This window comes from Cyrtonyx montezumae, unplaced genomic scaffold (genome assembly GCF_038088225.1).
Source record: "Cyrtonyx montezumae isolate F1298 unplaced genomic scaffold, pur_monq_1.0 scaffold_14, whole genome shotgun sequence".
Lineage (NCBI taxonomy): Eukaryota > Metazoa > Chordata > Aves > Galliformes > Odontophoridae > Cyrtonyx > Cyrtonyx montezumae.
Window position 1 is genome coordinate 2,866,563 of NW_027071870.1, and position 16,817 is coordinate 2,883,379.

Below are 16,817 nucleotides of genomic sequence, written 5' to 3' on the forward strand. Positions count from 1 at the left end.
GCCGCTCCGGTCCCGGCCAGCCGCAGTACCTGGGCACTAGGTGGGGTGGCCGCGGGCAGGCAGGATCGCTGCGAAACTTATTGCCATCCGCAGAACGGTGCCCGGTCTCTAATGGAAGGGCTGCGGTACAGGTTGGGGTCTGAGTCCAGCTCAGCGCCCTGAACACAGCAGAGGACGCACGGCAAACGGCACAGAAGCGATGCCATCCCCCTACCCTACGCGCCCCACCCCGAGCTGCCCCTCTGCAGTGCGCATGCGCAATTGCTCCTCGGCGCCGCGCGTTGGTTGCCGCGGCAGCGAGCGGCTGCCGGGGAGGAGCGGGCTCTGCTGCTGCCGCGCCGGCTGAGGCGACCCGGGCCGGGTAGGCGGGAGCAGCAAGAGGTCATGGGTGTTCCTGCCAGCAGTGCGGGGAAGGCGGTGTTGTTCGTGAGGAGGAGGCCCTCCTGAGGCAGCTTCTCGGGCGGGACGAGGCTGCGGCTGCTGCTTTAGTGACCGGGAAAAGTTCCTCTGAAAACACAGGGGGTTCCCGGTGGTTGCTAGCCTAGGTTGGGTAAGCTTTAGAAGTAAGGAGGAAAAAGGTAATTCTGTCCGAGGGACTTACGTCTGAAGACTTCCCAAGAAACAGCGTCTGTGGAGAAGGAAGGAGATGATGTTCCAGAGGGTCTGAATAAGAACTGAAAAGCTCTCGTGTCACTGCTGACAACAGTGCCAGGGAAGACTGGTTGCATGTCCCAGAGACTCCTGGAGTAGCTGACCCAGCTGTGCAAAGCTGGGCTGAAATTTCACGGGGAGGGCCTTGAGCAGGTCAGGAAAGCCATAGGAAGACTGAAAACGTCTCAAGAAGTGATTTACCTGAGTGTGAATCCTCCACTGGGATGAATGCTTCCACAGTGCCTCAGGCTGTCTCTGAAACAGCTGTGAGAAAGCAAACCTTAACATCAGCTCAAAAAGACACTGGAGAGCTTGCAGGTGCTGTCAAAGGAGAAGCCAGACCAGGCTTGTCACCGTCAGCAGTGAATGCTGAAAGTGCTGGAAATGGATCAACGTTTTTGTTGCCTGCAGAAGAAAGGAGTTTCACTCTTAGGCTGAATGATAAAGGGCTCCAGGACGTGCCTCTGACCGCTTCTGAAAGCCAAAATGTAAAAACCTTGCTCTTACAGAACAATGAAATAAAAACACTACGCTTAAATACAGTTCACCTAACTAATCTGGAGATCCTGATACTTGAAAGAAACAAACTGACACTGCTGCCACCAGAAATATCATTGCTTCATAAACTAAGAGTACTGAATGTCAGTCACAACCGGTTATCGTGCCTCCCTGAAGAATTGCCCGAACTCGTAAATATTAAGGAGCTCTTTCTCAATCACAACAACATTGATGAATTTCCTTTTGCATTGAAAAGCCTTGAAACATTAGAGCTTGCTGGAAACAAGCTAAGAACTTTGCCAGATGCCATGGTTGACATGAAAAACTTGAAGGTACTCAACATTGATTCCAATCAAATCTCAATATTTCCAAGAGTTCTCTGTTACCTTCCTAATCTAGAAAATCTCAGCTTATGTGAGAATTTCATTCAGAGTTTACCGAAGGATATTAAAGAGCTCAAGAAATTACAACAGTTTTCAATTAGCCACAATAAGCTTATATTTTTGCCTGTGCAGCTTTTCCAGCTGACAAAGCTGAAAGGACTCAGAGCTGACGATAACAAACTGGAGTTTCTTTCAGATAAAGTGGAAAATTTAAGAGAACTCAGGTTTCTGAACCTTGCAAAAAATCTACTCAGAAGCATTACAGGTAATATTTGCAACTGTACTATGCTGAAACATCTTATTCTCTGTGATAACCAGTTAACCCAGCTGCCTGCCAATATTCACAAACTTAAAAATTTAAAGCAGCTTTCTTTAAGTGGAAATCAACTGAGCTCACTGGATGAACGAATCTCGCATTTAAAAGACCTCTCCAAAATAGAGCTTTCTGGAAATGTACTGACATGCATCCCTGTTGAATTAAAAACTTGTATACGGATAACCAAAGCTGACCTCAGCAATAACAGGCTTTCTCAGTTTCCACATGTGGTGTGTGCACTATTTGATCTTAAATACTTAAATCTCAGTGGCAACTCGATTTCAGAATTAATACCTGCAATTTCTGATATTAAAGATTTGGAGCATCTAGAATTAAACAAGAATAAACTGTCTTCATTTTCTGCATGCTTATGCAGCCTCACAAAGCTGGTTTACTTGGATGTAAGCGAGAATGAAATCAGTAGCATGCCAGCAGCGGTATCTGAAATGAAGGCTCTCCAGGTGCTTCTTCTACACCACAATAAGTTTGACTCATTTCCTGAAGAACTGTGTTCTTTGAAGGGTTTAAAAACACTCGACATTTCAAATAATCGGATAAAGACTATTCCTTTAAAGATTAGCAGTCTGGAAACGATTAAGGACTTAAATGTATCAAACAACCAGTTTGCATCTTTTCCTTCTGAAATATGTCATCTTTCATCACTGGAGAAATTGACTGTATGTCAGATGAATGGGTTGAAGGTAAGAGAACATTTCCGTTAGGTTAGAAACCTCGTGTTGTACAGACTGTCATGCTGGTAAACTATTATAAATAGATGTTTTCCTAACATGCTGAAGCTCCCATATTTGAGTGTGCATGGCGTTATTCAAGAGCAGAAAAACAGCTTGCAAAGAGGAAAGTATGTGCACCTATTGGTGGATTTTTAATACCAGAGCTGGACAAAATTCTAATAGGATACACATGCTTTCCATCCCAGCTGGAAATTTGATAGATAAGCCTGCCTCCAAGATTCCTCTGTGAAATGAACCAATCTTTCCAAAATGTATCATACTTCTTAAAAGCGTATGGAGCGTTCACTGACTCAAACAAGAAAAACTACGTTACTTCTGTGACCACTTATTGCTTCACGTTTCTGAAATCCAAAGTTTCTTAATTTTGTTTTATATATACTACGGAACAGGTCAGAATCATCTCCTGAGGAAATCCGAACCTTCTTTTCCAATTGAAAAGGCACGTAGTGGTTGTCAGGTAGAGTGGCACTGTGCCCTCGTTGTCAGGTGAAAACAAAGAAAATATCTTTCTGAAACAAGACCACACTCTCACTCATTTCAAAAGTTAAATGTTTTAATCTCTTCTTTCACCAGAGTTTGCAAAATCAGCTTTTCAGAGAAGTCTCCAATTTGTTTGTGTGATTCCAGGTGTGGTTCTGACTGCCAAGGGCAGATTTCTCTCAGACATGGGAACAAAAAGTCTGCGATCATACATTCAGGTCTTGCTTCCTGAACAGTAAACAAGGGAACAGTAAAAATTAGAAAAGACCAAGGTCAGAACAGAACCAAAATGGAAAAGGAACAAAACCAATGTTTTATTTCCACGTGTCTGGAAAAAAAAAAACCAAACGCATTGAGTTTTCTGAGAGGGTAACATTTTTCATTGAAGATAACAATGATGAAAATACTCTCTTGAAGTTCCAGCAATGGAAGCTTGTTTTTTTAATTGTCATTCTAACATTAAGTCTGAGGAATTTTGCTGAAAAATTCTGAGCTTAGAGGCAATATTTTTATTGGAAAATACTAAATCAACTTCCACTAGAATAGAAGTTCAGAACTTTTTACTGTTGGAATTAAGGAATATAATTCTGCCTACATGAAAATTACCTTTTAACTTCTTACATAAGAGAAACTGTTGTATACAAATAAATGAATTGTGTTCTTATTTTTATCAGTTAACTAAAATTCCAGAGGAGCTTTCCAAACTGGTTTCCCTCAGGGAGCTCAACATATCTCATAACATGGTCACAGAAATGCCAGACAGCATAGGGGAACTGAAGTGTTTGGTCCATTTAATTGCAAATAATAATGAGATCACCCAGCTGCCCAACTCTATCACATCACTAAGAAACCTACAGCACCTTGACCTGAGTGGTAAGTATTAAGCATTCAACCCCTCATTAAAACTTAAGCACTGACCTAAATGTAGTGTATTTAACACAGCTGTTGCAGGGGCGCCATCTGAAACCTTTTTAAGTGCCATCATTTTTGCAGATGTGATCATTGGACAAAGAAAGGCATAACATACACAGAGCACCGATCACTACAGAGTTCATTGTGCAGGATTCTGTCATCTGCAAGGCTGACATTTTTCTGTTGCAAATAATGTATGTGTGTGTGTTCAGATGTCCACTCAGTATTGCTGATACAATACAGCCTGTTGTCCTTTTTTGGTGGCTGATTTACCGGGTTGTCTAGTGGCTGTTAGAGATGCTATGACAAAGAGATGGGAGCGAAGCAGCTCACTGCACAACATGTTGTCTTGGTTATATCACAGCTCTATGACCACAGCTGCCGTGTTCCACACTGCCTTTAATTCACGCTGAAACTCATGGCTCAACGTGCTCTCGTGCAGAGACAAGAACACAGTCTTGTTCATCTGGGAAAGCAGTGTGATCACCATAAGCTGAAATGTCCCTGGAGATGATCCCTCCTGCCTAGCTGGTGTGCCTCACAGACTGCTGCGCTGCTTTGAAAATTCATTCAGATATTTTCTGTCTGAAAAGGCCACTCTTTTGTGCAGATGACATTAAGTATGCCTATCTATTTCAACAGAAAATCAGCTGAGATATTTGCCTGCTGGCCTTCGTCACCTTTGTTTGCTGAAAGACATAAACTTCGATGGAAATTCTCTGTTTGAACCACTACAAGATGTATGTAAAGGAAAGCAGTTACATCCCATTCTGTGCTATCTGGAAAGTGCTGACGAAAGAGCTGGTATGTTAAGAACAAATACAGATGTTTTTGTGCACTAAAGGTAGCTGTGGTAGTAGTGGCTGTTGGAGCTCCACTTCATTGTTTTCAGAACGCGGTGTCGTTGTTAATTCTGTTTCTGTCCCTCACTGATCTTTGTGAGTATCGGCAATATTGGAATGATGGTCAGTGTTCATGTTCTTACTGAACAGGCATAATATAAACAAGATTCATATTTTATGATGGTATAGGTCACTGGTAAGAAAACTGCTTTAAGAACTAAGCTGTTCCTTTAGGACTCTTATCAAAAATGGAAACTGGGTCTTGAGTTTTGTATTTAAACCAGAAAGCCAGACACAGTTAAGTGAAATACACAGGCTTAAGGTTACCTCGACTCTTAAGGTTACCCGAATTCTAACCATCAGAGAGGTGACTTGTACTGAGAGTAGGATAGCATCTTCTTCCTTTCTTAACTTCCCTAGCTCTTCTTCAGCTCTTGAGAATGCAAAATTGCAATATCTACCTATATCCTCACTTCTCTGTGGAGAATTTACCACTTCCTCTGTGTAGGCCTGCCTACATATCATTGTGATACACTGAAGGCCTATCAGATGGTACGACTGCTTCTAACTAAAAAGTTACTGCCTTAACATCAAAATATACTAGTTAAGATTTACTAACACAGAAAATGACGGCTAATGTGGTCACCAAATGAAACTGAAACTCAGCGGAAAAAAGATGATAAATGAGAGAAATCATGGCTAAACTTCATAATAAAAGACAAAAGAAAAAGCAAGCAGACACTGAGATGGGCGTGTTTCCACATCCTCAAGTCCCGGATGCGGAAGGCAGCACCAGGGATCTCGGACCTCGGTTCGCTTGTGCTGAGCGGATTCCTCACGCACCTCAGCCAGGAGGCGCTGCCTGCCTGCTGTTACGCTGCTGGCTCGCTGGGAGGCAGGCCAGTGCCCTCGGTCATTCCCGTTGCTGGTTTTCGACGCTAAACCTGATTGAAGCATCCCCGACTGCGGAGGGAGCAGTGCCTGCTTCCTGCAGCGTTCCCTGACTCCGCAGTGATTCGGCTGAGCCCAGAGTAGCCCTTTCACAACTTGATTATAATCAGAACAGAATGTTTGAATACCTGCCTCACCTTAAGCAGTATAAATGCAGTAAACTCTCGTCAGTTGTAACACTTCAGTCAACGTAAGGGAGAGAAAAAATTGTCCTCTTAGCATACGTGCAGTTGTTTTTTGACAGTCTGCTTCACTCTTGCCTGATGGTGAGCTGAGCTGTGAGGTGCTTGATTACTGTAAAAAGCATTCTCAAAACTGTACCTCCCTGGCCTACTCCTCCTGTAACTCGTGGGTATGTTAGGAAAGTGTGTTCTGCTCGTCTGTCTCAAGCAAGTGGAGCTCAGAGCTGTGCAGCTTCAGACTGAAGAGAACAGAAAGCACCCAGGTTTCTTCTCAACAGGGCTGTCAGGGAGAAAATAGTGATGGTAGAATGTGCTCCAGGATGGTGACATCACTTTGGGAAACAGTGTTTGGTAGTTAACAAAATCCTGAAGGAGACAAAACATCTCTTAGAAAAGATACAGGATTCTGTATTAACTAATTATATGTTTTATGTATTTATATTTAGAGAAAATACTGCACACGATAATAGAAACGATTGCTGGCAACGTTCCTTATGAACATTTTGAATTCCTCTGCCAGAAACTCCAACTTGCTGAGGCTGACATCAGGATTCTGCAAAACACCAGGTTAGTTGCAGGTGTTTGTAACAGCACCTTGTTCACCTGACAGCTCCATTTCCCTTTCCATTATGATTTTATGACATTAATACACAGTACTCTGATTGCAGAATTCACGGTACTTCTAACATGTACACCTTTACAAACATTAAGTAACTATCTACAAATCTTCTATTTTCTCAGATGTTTACTTCATAACTTTTCTTCTCAAACAGGGCTCTTGAATTGAAAGAGAAAATCATCAAGGCGCTGGACATTTGGATCAGTGAAAACCAAGCCCTAACTTACGATGAAATGATAGATAAATTGATCAGAGTACTGGTAATGACAGGCATGCGTTATCTAACCAGCAAAGTGAAAGCCTTAAAACTCTGTGCACAACTGGTGACATTCTAAACGTGCAGTGTACAAACAGCATCTATGAAGGGAACGAGGATTTGTCTTGTCATTCTTTTTTTGTCCCCATTAGTTCTTATCACTTTGATCGTGCCATCATCATGAGGGCTCAGCCCGTTTTTAGAAGTCATTCTTAATCGTAGATTTATTTTTTTAAGATCGCTTGTTTAAAAAAGAATCAAAAATGAACTTCTTTATTTGTGATGTGGAGGAATTTGTTAAAAAGTGTATGTTGATCTGATGAAAACTGCAGTGGGCTTCTGTGAGTCTGTTGCATCAAGCTGTCATATTCACTGCTGTCATTTCCTAGTTTAAATTCCTGAATGATGTTTATAAGCAGAAAGAAAACATGTACACTCGTAGTTTTAACATGTTATTCAGCACAAATTTTAGAGTGTTTTTAGAGGCTGGATGAAAACAGAGGGAGCATTCTGAAAATGTACGGCGGGCACTGAGCTCCAGTGGCATGTCACCTCTCTAGCTTACCTGAACGCAGTAAGCAGTTCTGGAGCAGGAAGAAACATGCTGCTTCCCAATTAGTGCAGAACATGGGAGGTTTGTGTTTGGAAATAGGCAACTGTGAGTCCAGGATCCATACATCTGTATTATCCAGAGAACTGTGCTGCAACAGTTGTTAATGAATAGAAGACAGGCAGGGCGTTACCTCAGGCATTGAGCTGTCTGGTAACGTGCTGTCTGGCCGTGCTTTGGGCTGGCCCCATTTGCCTCAGAAATCACTTCCATAAGGCAGTGTGGATGATACTGCAAGAAAATGGCATCTTCTCTCTGCATAGTGTTCTGTCACAGCCCCCCCAAGTCTCATGGTCATTTATGTTCTCATACTCCCTCATCTGACTCTGGGCCGCACAATACACGTGCTGCATTTGAATTATAAAGGCACTATCCGGGTGGCCTGGAGCAGCTCTCATTTCTGAGACTTCAGAATGGGAAAGAAATGTGCTCCTTTATGAGGTAGCTGAGAAGAGGCCTACTGGGCTCCAGCACTGCAATGTGAGCTCAGCCCGGCTGTGGAATTCAGCCCGTGCCACTTGGAGATCAGGACGTGGCCCTGCCTTTCTCAGCTGTCAATGCAGGAACAGAGGGCGATGCTCTCGCGTTGCCTAGGTAGACTCCAAGGCCTGCTTCTCACATGGTACCGTGCGAGCCGAGACTGGCTTGGTTTCAGGCTGAGCTACGCTTAAAAGTACATACTGTGACAGCTGCCACAGATTCCTCCCTACACTGCTTAGTTTTTGCCGCTTTAGGGGGCAGTGAGGCCGCGCTAGGTCAGGTTCAGAGGAGGCTAGCAGGGCAAATGTGAAATCCATGAGTCACGTTCACTGTCTTCACCGTAATTCCGAACCCGTGTAGATCAAAGGCGGTGGAAATTACACGTCTGTTTGCTTTGAAGAGCTTCGTCTCGAATGAAGAAGGTACCCATCAACGCACAGCTGGTGCAACGGCACAGCCGCGCAGCCCCGGGCACCGCCCGCCCGCGTCCCCCGGCGCCGCCTCCGCCGCGCCCCGCCCCGCCGCCGGCCCAATGGCGCCCGGCGCAGCCCGGCCGATGCCGTCACCCCGTGGAGCGCCGCCGTCCATTGGCCGTGCCGCCGGCAGTCGTCACATGGGCAGAGATCAGCCCAGCGCCGGGGCTGGGCGCCGGGCGGCTGCGGGACACGCCCCCGCTGCGCGCGGGAGCGGTACGCGGTTCACGGTCCCGGGCGGCGATCGGTGCCTGCCGAGAGCGAAGCGATGCTGAGCCTGCTGGAGGTGGGCGGCAGCCTGCTGGAGCGGGCCGCCGTCGGCAACCCGCTGTCCCTGCTGCTGGCCGCCTCCGCCTTCGCGCTCAGCCTCGGCTACCTCTTCCAGCTGGGATACCGCCGCCACGTTGGGACCGACCGCACGGTAGGCGCGGGGAACCGGGGCGGCGGGCCGTGTCGAGTCGTGTCGGGCCACCTTCCCGTTGCGGTGCCGTCTAGCGTCGCTCTCGGAGCGGGTGGGAGGGCTTGCGACCTAACGGTGGTTTGAAACGTGGCCTGATCTTCGTGCAAAACGTGATCTGCCATCCGAAGTTGCTTTTTTCACCGAAGGTCTTGAGCGAAGCCGTGTGCGCAGCCACGTGTGCGCGCAGCTCTTGCGTGTCTGGATGGGATGTTGCGTTACTCTGAAGAAAATTCAATATTTGCTTTGCTTTGCTTTGCAGAACTACCCTCCTCACATCCCATCCAGCATCCCGTTCCTCGGACATGCCGTAGCGTTTGGAAAGAGCCCTATTGAGTTTCTGGAAGACGCCTACAACAAGGTGTGCTGTCCTGTGTGGATGGGCAGTGCCAGAGCGCTGCTGCGCGCTCGCTAGGATCTGTTTAATTCCTGTGAATGCCCCCCATTGCCTCGAATGTGGGATGTGGCGTGAGCGGGAGGCTGTGGCTTCCTCACATCTTGTGTGCACTGCTTTGCTGTTACAGAAATGGTCGTGTTCTCTGAAACGGCCCTCGTGCTTCACTTCTTAAAAAGCCTTTGACTTGGGGGCTGCTCAGAGTTGGATCACACGCAGGTTAAAAATCCACATCCACAGTGTTATTTCTTGGTTTAATTGGAATCTGTCATCTCTGTGTGGGTGGAGCTGATGCCTCTGAGGTGGCTGTATGAACGTTGCAGTGCTCAGCTCTGCTACAAGGGCAGGTGTATAGAACCCCAGGAACTGGAATAGCCTCAGGGAAACGGGCTAAGGCAGCAGAGTTTTAATCCAGTCCAATAAAACACGGTGCACCGACACCTTTTACATTGTCTAAAACTTCCTGGAGCCCATAAGCTTAAATCTCAGCTTGATTAACTTGGAGGAAGGCAAATTCATCATGTGGGAGTCTGCTGGAGGTGACTTTTAAACTCTGAAGTCTTATTGCTTTTAATTATTAGTGCATAGCTACAGACCCATTAATTTTTTCTCAGACAGCACATGCCAGTTTCTGGAGGCCACGCGTCCGGTGCTCTCTTTAGTAGTTTGTGCTTTTTGAATTTCCATTTTTGAAGCTTGGTGGTCCTACATTTTGCGAGGTTACACCAGTTAAATTAGACTTACTAGTGATTTGTTATCTTATATTGAGAACAGAATTCAGATACGCCTTAAAATGTTTATATCTTATGCAGTCTTTGCATTTCTTAGGAGGGGTGCTTTGTAGAAGCTTGTAAAAAGATAACGACTTCGTGATTCCTGTTCCTATTATTTAAAATAAACTGGTGTTTGTTCCTCTCAGTATGGACCCGTGTTCAGTTTCACCATGGTTGGTAAGACCTTCACGTACCTCCTGGGCAGTGACGCTGCCGCGCTGCTCTTCAACAGTAAAAATGAAGACTTGAACGCAGAGGATGTGTACTCTCGGCTGACTACACCAGTCTTCGGAAAGGGGGTGGCTTATGATGTCCCTAATGTGGTATGTATTTTGAATAGAAGATGAGCAGAAAACGGAGGTAGTTTACGTGCTGAGTTGACAGCTGGGAGCCCTTGGCTCTGTATGGTGGGCTTGAGGCTCTGGCAGAAGGCATGGCGTGGCTCACAGCCTCGGTCAGGTGATGAAGCCTGAATGTACTTAGGCAGTAATAACAGCCTGACTGTCCATTAGTGGGGGTGCTGCTTTTTGTTTTAGAAATCGTCTGATCCCACCGTGGAGGAGGACTAATAAGCAAGTGGGTTTTTTCCTTCCCTTATAGTCTGTCACTGAGCAACATCAGGTCTTCTGAGAGAACTCTGACAGTTTCTCATTTATGTCACGTTCAACCTCTGTGCAAGACTTCTAATTTCACCCCAGGAACCACAGAGCTTGTCTCGCCAGGGCAAAAGTCAGCCTGTGTGTTTGCACATCAGTGCCACGTAGCATTGCTTCTGAGATGAGCATTGGCAGTTCTCATGCTTACGCGTGCTGTCTGGAAAGGCGGACTGCAGAATCCTGCCTCCTTCTCTTCAGCCTAAAGCGCCTTTAGTTGTGGTTCTTCAGCCACCCCCTGGAGTTGAATTCTTGTTCGAATATCAGTTATGACTGGTAATTCAGTCCGTTGATAGGTGTTGTTTGTATAGCAGTTCAGATTCTGCCTCTGTCTCCTCCCTCCAAACTTCTTGCAGAATGTTTTGCTTTGGGAGGCAGTGCACTGATAAGGGTGTGTTTTTACTGTATGCTTTTCATCCTGATAAGAGATGGGCTGCCATGTTGCAAGGGAAAATATGCCTGCCCTGCTGCTTTGCCAGGGCATGCCCACTGCATTCTGAAAATGGAAACTACTACAAAGCAACCTTCTTTTTTATGCCCTCTGCTTTGTAAATAACTTTACACTTAGCATAGAGCCCTTGGTGGGAAGGCAATCTTAGGTCGTTTGTCCATGCTGCTACGCATCTCTATAGGAAAAACACTCTCATGTATAACTAGGGCTTAAGAATTAATTGGATGATTTTCTGAGTGGATGTCTTTCAACCCCTTGGATGCTTTTCTTCTTATAGTAGGTGTTTTACAGTAGCTTCCTTAGCTTTGAGTCTAGATGCAGAAAAAGAGTAAAAACCTTGCGTGGTGCTCCCGGGTCAGGCTCCTGGGCCTTGTAAAAGCAAGGTGCATCTCTAGGGCAGCAGTGAGGTGTTACTGAGGGGGAGAAAAGGAGGGCACTGTGGTTGTGCTCCACAATCCCAATTTCCTTTTTGCTCTATATTTTTGTAGTACAGATGATGTGGAGTTGGTAACGACATTGATACGGTGAACATTTTGCATATTGTTTCTCTGTTGATTCCTCTAGGTATTTTTGGAGCAGAAGAAGATGCTCAAAACTGGGCTCAACATTGCTCAGTTTAAGCAGCACGTATCTCTGATTGAAGAAGAAACAAAGGAGTATTTCAAAGCGTGGGGAGAGAGTGGAGAAAGAAGTAAGCGACATCACATACATTTTTACTTAGACATTCTGGGAAGGAATGAAGGCTGATGCAGGATGCATCAGTATGTTTGTAAATGTTTTACTGCAATATTAAAAGAGCTGTAGGGCAAAGCTGTACCGAGCATCAGAAGGAACATGGCAAACGTGGGTTTTGCTTCATCAAATTTAATGCTATTGGAGGATAAAGGTGCTTGGAAAATCACCGATGGCAGCGAAGGACCATTCTACTCGTGTTTGCTCAGCCTGACAGCAGAGAGCATACGTGTTGCCCGGCTGAATCATGCTAGGTTTGCATGCTGTGAGTCAGTTCAGCCTGTTTTGTAGTTACTTTGAAGAGACACAGCTCTGACTTCCTGGAGCCTGGGCCAGAGATCTTAGTTTCTGGTTATCTGCAAAGTGATAAGGTGAGGTTAGTGATGTAAGTGCAAGTCTTCTCCTTCCCACCTGTATTTCCCAACTCCTGCTAGTCACAGCCCATCAGTACTGCTGCAAGCCTGCAGTGGCAGAAATACTGAGAGATAATTCAGCAAGCTGCAGTACTAGCTGCTTATGCGTGGATTTGGATTTCAAGTTTAACTTCTTGTGTGACTTTTTCTGCGTTTCTGTTTTTCTGTAAAATGTAACATCTTGCCTAAAGTGCATCTGCACTAATGTTTTTTCCACGTCTCTTCTCAGATCTGTTTGAAGCCTTTTCAGAACTTATCATTCTGACAGCAAGTCACTGCTTGCATGGGAAAGAAATAAGAAGCTTACTGAATGAGAAGGTGGCTCAGCTGTATGCCGACCTGGATGGGGGCTTTACTCACGCTGCCTGGCTTCTGCCAGCCTGGCTGCCTCTGCCCAGCTTCAGGTACCAGCAAGGAGACTGTAGCAGCTTGAGGGTTTCATCTAAACCTCTCTCTTTTCTTTCTTTCTTGCTCCCCTATTTTTTTTGTTTTTAAGCTGTCCCAGACATTCCTGTAAATCCTTACAAGGATTTTATGTTGTTTCATAGGGAGTTGCTAATCAAAGTGGTCTGAATTGCAGGCGTCGCGATCGAGCACACAGGGAAATAAAGAATATTTTCTACAAGGTTATCCAGAAGCGTCGGAGTTCTGAGGAAAAGGAGGATGACATGCTCCAAACTCTGCTTGATGCTTCATACAAGTAAGCAAAGGGGGACTGGCGACTTGTAATTTACAGGAAAATAGAGAGGTATTTTACTTCAGCTGTTTAGAACATTCTGTTAAAACAAAAAAATGTTCTCATGTTCTGAATTTCTCGGTGCCAGCAGTTGATCCTAGTGGTGTTCTGTACTCAGACTTTTCAGGCTGTTTTTAAATGCTTGTTCTGACTTCTGAGATCACCACCAGTGCTCATGAGGCTGCTGCTTCCGCTTCTTTCTTGTTGCTGGCTTTCTGTGATGATCTTCAGGGCTCCCATAGAATCTGCCTGCCGTGGTTCTCTCTTCAGCCTAGCTAGACTTCTGGCTGCTGAATTTAGAGTGGGCAACGCAAGAGGAAGAGAAGGAAGTAAATTAGGAGAAATTGTAAACATTACTTTAGCTGGGAAAGCGATTGAATGAAGCTCTAACTGATCCCCTTGGATGTAGGGATGGCCGCCCGCTGACAGATGACGAGATCGCTGGGATGCTCATCGGGCTGCTCCTAGCGGGGCAGCACACGTCCTCAACCACCAGTGCCTGGCTGGGCTTCTTCATAGCCAGAGACAAAGCCATACAGGAGCAGTGCTATGCAGAGCAGAAGGCCGTCTGTGGGGATGATTTGCCACCACTGACTTACGACCAGGTTTGCATGTTGCATTTTTCCTGATGGATGTTGCCTTTCTTCTAGATATTTATTTAAAAAGATGGACAGTATGGTCAGTTGCTTTATCTTACAATCATAATCACAGAACTGTAGGGGCTGGGAGGGACCTGTAGAGATCACCCAGCCCAACCCCCATCCAGAGCAGCTCCCTAGACCAGCTTGCACAGGTAGGTGCCACAAGCAGTCAGCCGTGACACTACTGGCCAACGTCTCCTGTTTCTCTGGAGTTAGTTTTCAGCCTGCTACCATTTCCTTTTCAATCAGCATTTACTATGGAGGACTGTAGTTCCTACAGTCTCTGTGGAAAAGATCAGCTGTGTAAGGGAGGAATGGCATGTGGTGTGATATCTCTCTTCAGTTAGGCATCAGAATGCACTTGTAGGACAGGTTAGTCAGATGAAGCAGCACCGGGTCTTAACTGAGTCAAAGGGAAAGCTGTCAGGGTAGCAAATGAAGCGCATGTAAATTTGAGCTATTTATTCTTTGCTTTATTTCTAAATGGTGTAAAATAATAACTGAGTGAACTCGGCCGCATTTTGATGTATCATTTTCTTTGTATTTGCAGCTCAAAGATCTCAGTTTGCTAGATCGCTGTCTAAAAGAAACCTTAAGGCTTCGACCTCCTATAATGACCATAATGAGACTGGCTAAAACTCCCCAGGTGAGTACACTTGTTGGATCCAACTTTGCTTGAAGGGAACAGATGTGGAAGGAGCCAGGTGGGAAGTGCTCAGCTAATAGAAGGAAAAACACCAGCGAGTACTACTTGCTGGCAGTGAGGCATTCTGATGGCACCACTATAAAGAGCCCAGACCAATCCACTCGAATCTCACCCTGCAGACATTTGTGAGGACTAAGTTTGTCCTCAGTCTCCTCCCCTCCAGGCTGAACTGCCCCAGCATTTCCTCGCAAGGGAGATGCTCCAGCTCCCAGTCATCCCAGTCACGATCAACCATGGCGTGAGCTAGAACTCAGATTAAACTGAACAACAGCAAATAATCAGAGGCACAGCTGTCACCTCTGAAGATGAGTGAGGCCTTGTCTCTTCCCTCGCAGACGGTCGCAGGATACAGCATTCCCCCCGGCCATCAGGTCTGCGTGTCCCCCACCGTTAACCAGCGCCTGAGGGACTCGTGGAAGGACGCCCTGGACTTCAAGCCCGACCGCTACCTCCAGGACAACCCGGCTGCCAGGGAGAAGTTCGCCTACATTCCGTTTGGCGCTGGTAAGTAGCAGGGAGTGCTTGGCCGGGTGGTGGCACACAGCTCGGGCTGCTCCTCCCCGCAGCGCTCCACCTCAGCACATCTTTATCTATTGCTGCGTCAAAGTTTCCTCACTGTGAAGGGGCTGTTCAAGAATCGGAGTCGACAGTAATGCTTGCGTGCGTCACTCAGGGTAATAATAACAGCAAACCTTTACGTTAGCGTGCGTTAGAGCTGAGTTTATTCAAGTCTTCTAAAGTCATGGTAAAAAAAAGCCTCATAATAGGAAAACATTTTAAGGCAGCGAAAATTTATGTAGAGACACACAACTGCCAGAACAGTTTGCAAATCTGACCACGATACAGTTATAGGCGGTGCCAGTTTTTGAACGTTACAGACTCCTCCTCAGCACTGCGTAAATGAACGTGCTGTGGGAAAACAGGACAGCACTATCCCGCCCAAAACTCTCTGTGGTGAAAGCTCTCAGGAAATGGGGCTGTAGGAGTTACACAGCGGTCTGCAGGATCGGGGCCTCCGACTGTTTAGAAAGAAGCAATTACAGTCCACGGGGCGTTTTCCAGGTGAAGCTGTGGTCAGAGGCGATGGTGTCACGAAGTGTTCTGATGGCTTTCTGTGGGTTTCCTCCTAGGCCGTCATCGCTGCATCGGAGAGAACTTCGCTTACGTTCAGATTAAGACTATTTGGTCCACTTTGCTCCGTCTGTATGAATTCGATCTCATCAATGACTACTTTCCAAGCATAAATTATACAACCATGATACATACACCCAATAACCCAGTTATCCGATATAAGAGGAGGTCACTGTAAGTTCTGGAGCTAAAAACCTGCAATTGTGCAAACTAACAAACAGACTTTCCGTAATTGTGACAAAACGAATGGCAAATGGAAACCGTTCTGTGTACTGTGTAGAAACGGTCCTGCACCCTCTGCATCTGTTCCGTTCCTTTCCCCACACTGTTTCGTGTTGCTGTGTATAGCTGCTTGTTCTACCAACTTCCCAGGGCTTTTTTGGAAAGAAAACCCATCTTCTTTGTGGGTAGCACTTCTAAGGTGCATAACTCCCCCATCCCTTTAAGGTGAAGAAATGATTTTTTCCACCAGCTGCAGTCTTTGCTTTAGAAAATAGTCACTGATGGCCTTTCCCCAGGTGACAGTGGGTGGGACTGTACTGTACCTCTGTGCCCAACAGCAGTAACTCCGTCAGGCACCCAGGGACCGTACGTTCCTCCTTGAGACAGAATCACAGATGGAAAAGGGACGGCGGGAGGGCTGCTGAGTCTTGGAAGTGCCCACAGAAAACGGTCACCGCACAGCTCGGGGGCTGTCTGCACAAGTGTTCACGGGGAAGTGTAGTAACTCTGCAACTGAAGTGGTTTAAACTTGGAGCGTTTGTAAAATGCTTTGCTTCAGGAAGCTGCAAAGAGCTTTCTACAATAAACTGTGAAAAGCAGCTGGCTCTGAAGGCGTGGCAGTGACAGCAGCACAGCACAGCGCTGGGGAGAAACGCGATCGCGTGTAAAGTAACCCATACATGAAGTGAATTAGCTGAGTGCCGTTACGCTTCGCGTCGACTCGTGCAGGATTGTTGAATAGTGTTTGGTTCACGAGTGGTGGTGATAAATGGCCGTGAGCTCCAGCTCATTGCAATTTTGATTAAAATTTGTCAAGAAACCTCTTGTGGAAGTTTCCTCTGCTTAACGCTGTCAGCTCTTAAATTCATGACTACGAGAAAGAAAATGCACGTAGTACAAAGTTAATCATGCAAAGAGCTTTCCCCCCCCTTCCCCTGCCCAGCAGCACTCTCTGGAGCAAAGGCTCACACACTCTCCGTTCTAACCCCGGTAAAAGTGTTGCAGACCTTTGTTTTCACATCAGTGAGAGCGGCTGAGAAGGGACATCCAAACATACATACCTTCTCTGGCAGCCCTGGAAGTGCAGCGGGGGCTGCAGAAGC

At 46.2% G+C, this 16,817-nt stretch overlaps 2 protein-coding genes across 2 annotated transcripts; both read left to right on the plus strand.

The window, feature by feature from the left end:
* The first annotated feature begins 384 nt into the window (after positions 1 to 384).
* LRRD1 (leucine rich repeats and death domain containing 1) lies at positions 385 to 7,324 on the plus strand. The gene is given in 7 exon segments (XM_065731210.1): positions 385 to 426; positions 610 to 667; positions 670 to 2,549; positions 3,755 to 3,953; positions 4,635 to 4,796; positions 6,414 to 6,534; positions 6,741 to 7,324. Coding segments are annotated over 7 exon segments (2,643 nt in total). The 3' UTR covers positions 6,922 to 7,324.
* A 1,295-nt stretch (positions 7,325 to 8,619) lies between these two features.
* Positions 8,620 to 16,177, plus strand: LOC136045412 (lanosterol 14-alpha demethylase). Its single transcript, XM_065731243.1, has 10 exons — positions 8,620 to 8,826; positions 9,125 to 9,223; positions 10,176 to 10,352; positions 11,698 to 11,824; positions 12,508 to 12,682; positions 12,859 to 12,978; positions 13,424 to 13,619; positions 14,206 to 14,301; positions 14,697 to 14,865; positions 15,492 to 16,177. Exons 1-10 carry the CDS (start codon positions 8,674 to 8,676, stop codon positions 15,668 to 15,670), a joined length of 1,491 nt encoding a protein of 496 aa, XP_065587315.1. The 5' UTR covers positions 8,620 to 8,673; the 3' UTR covers positions 15,671 to 16,177.
* The last annotated feature ends 640 nt before the right edge of the window (positions 16,178 to 16,817 follow it).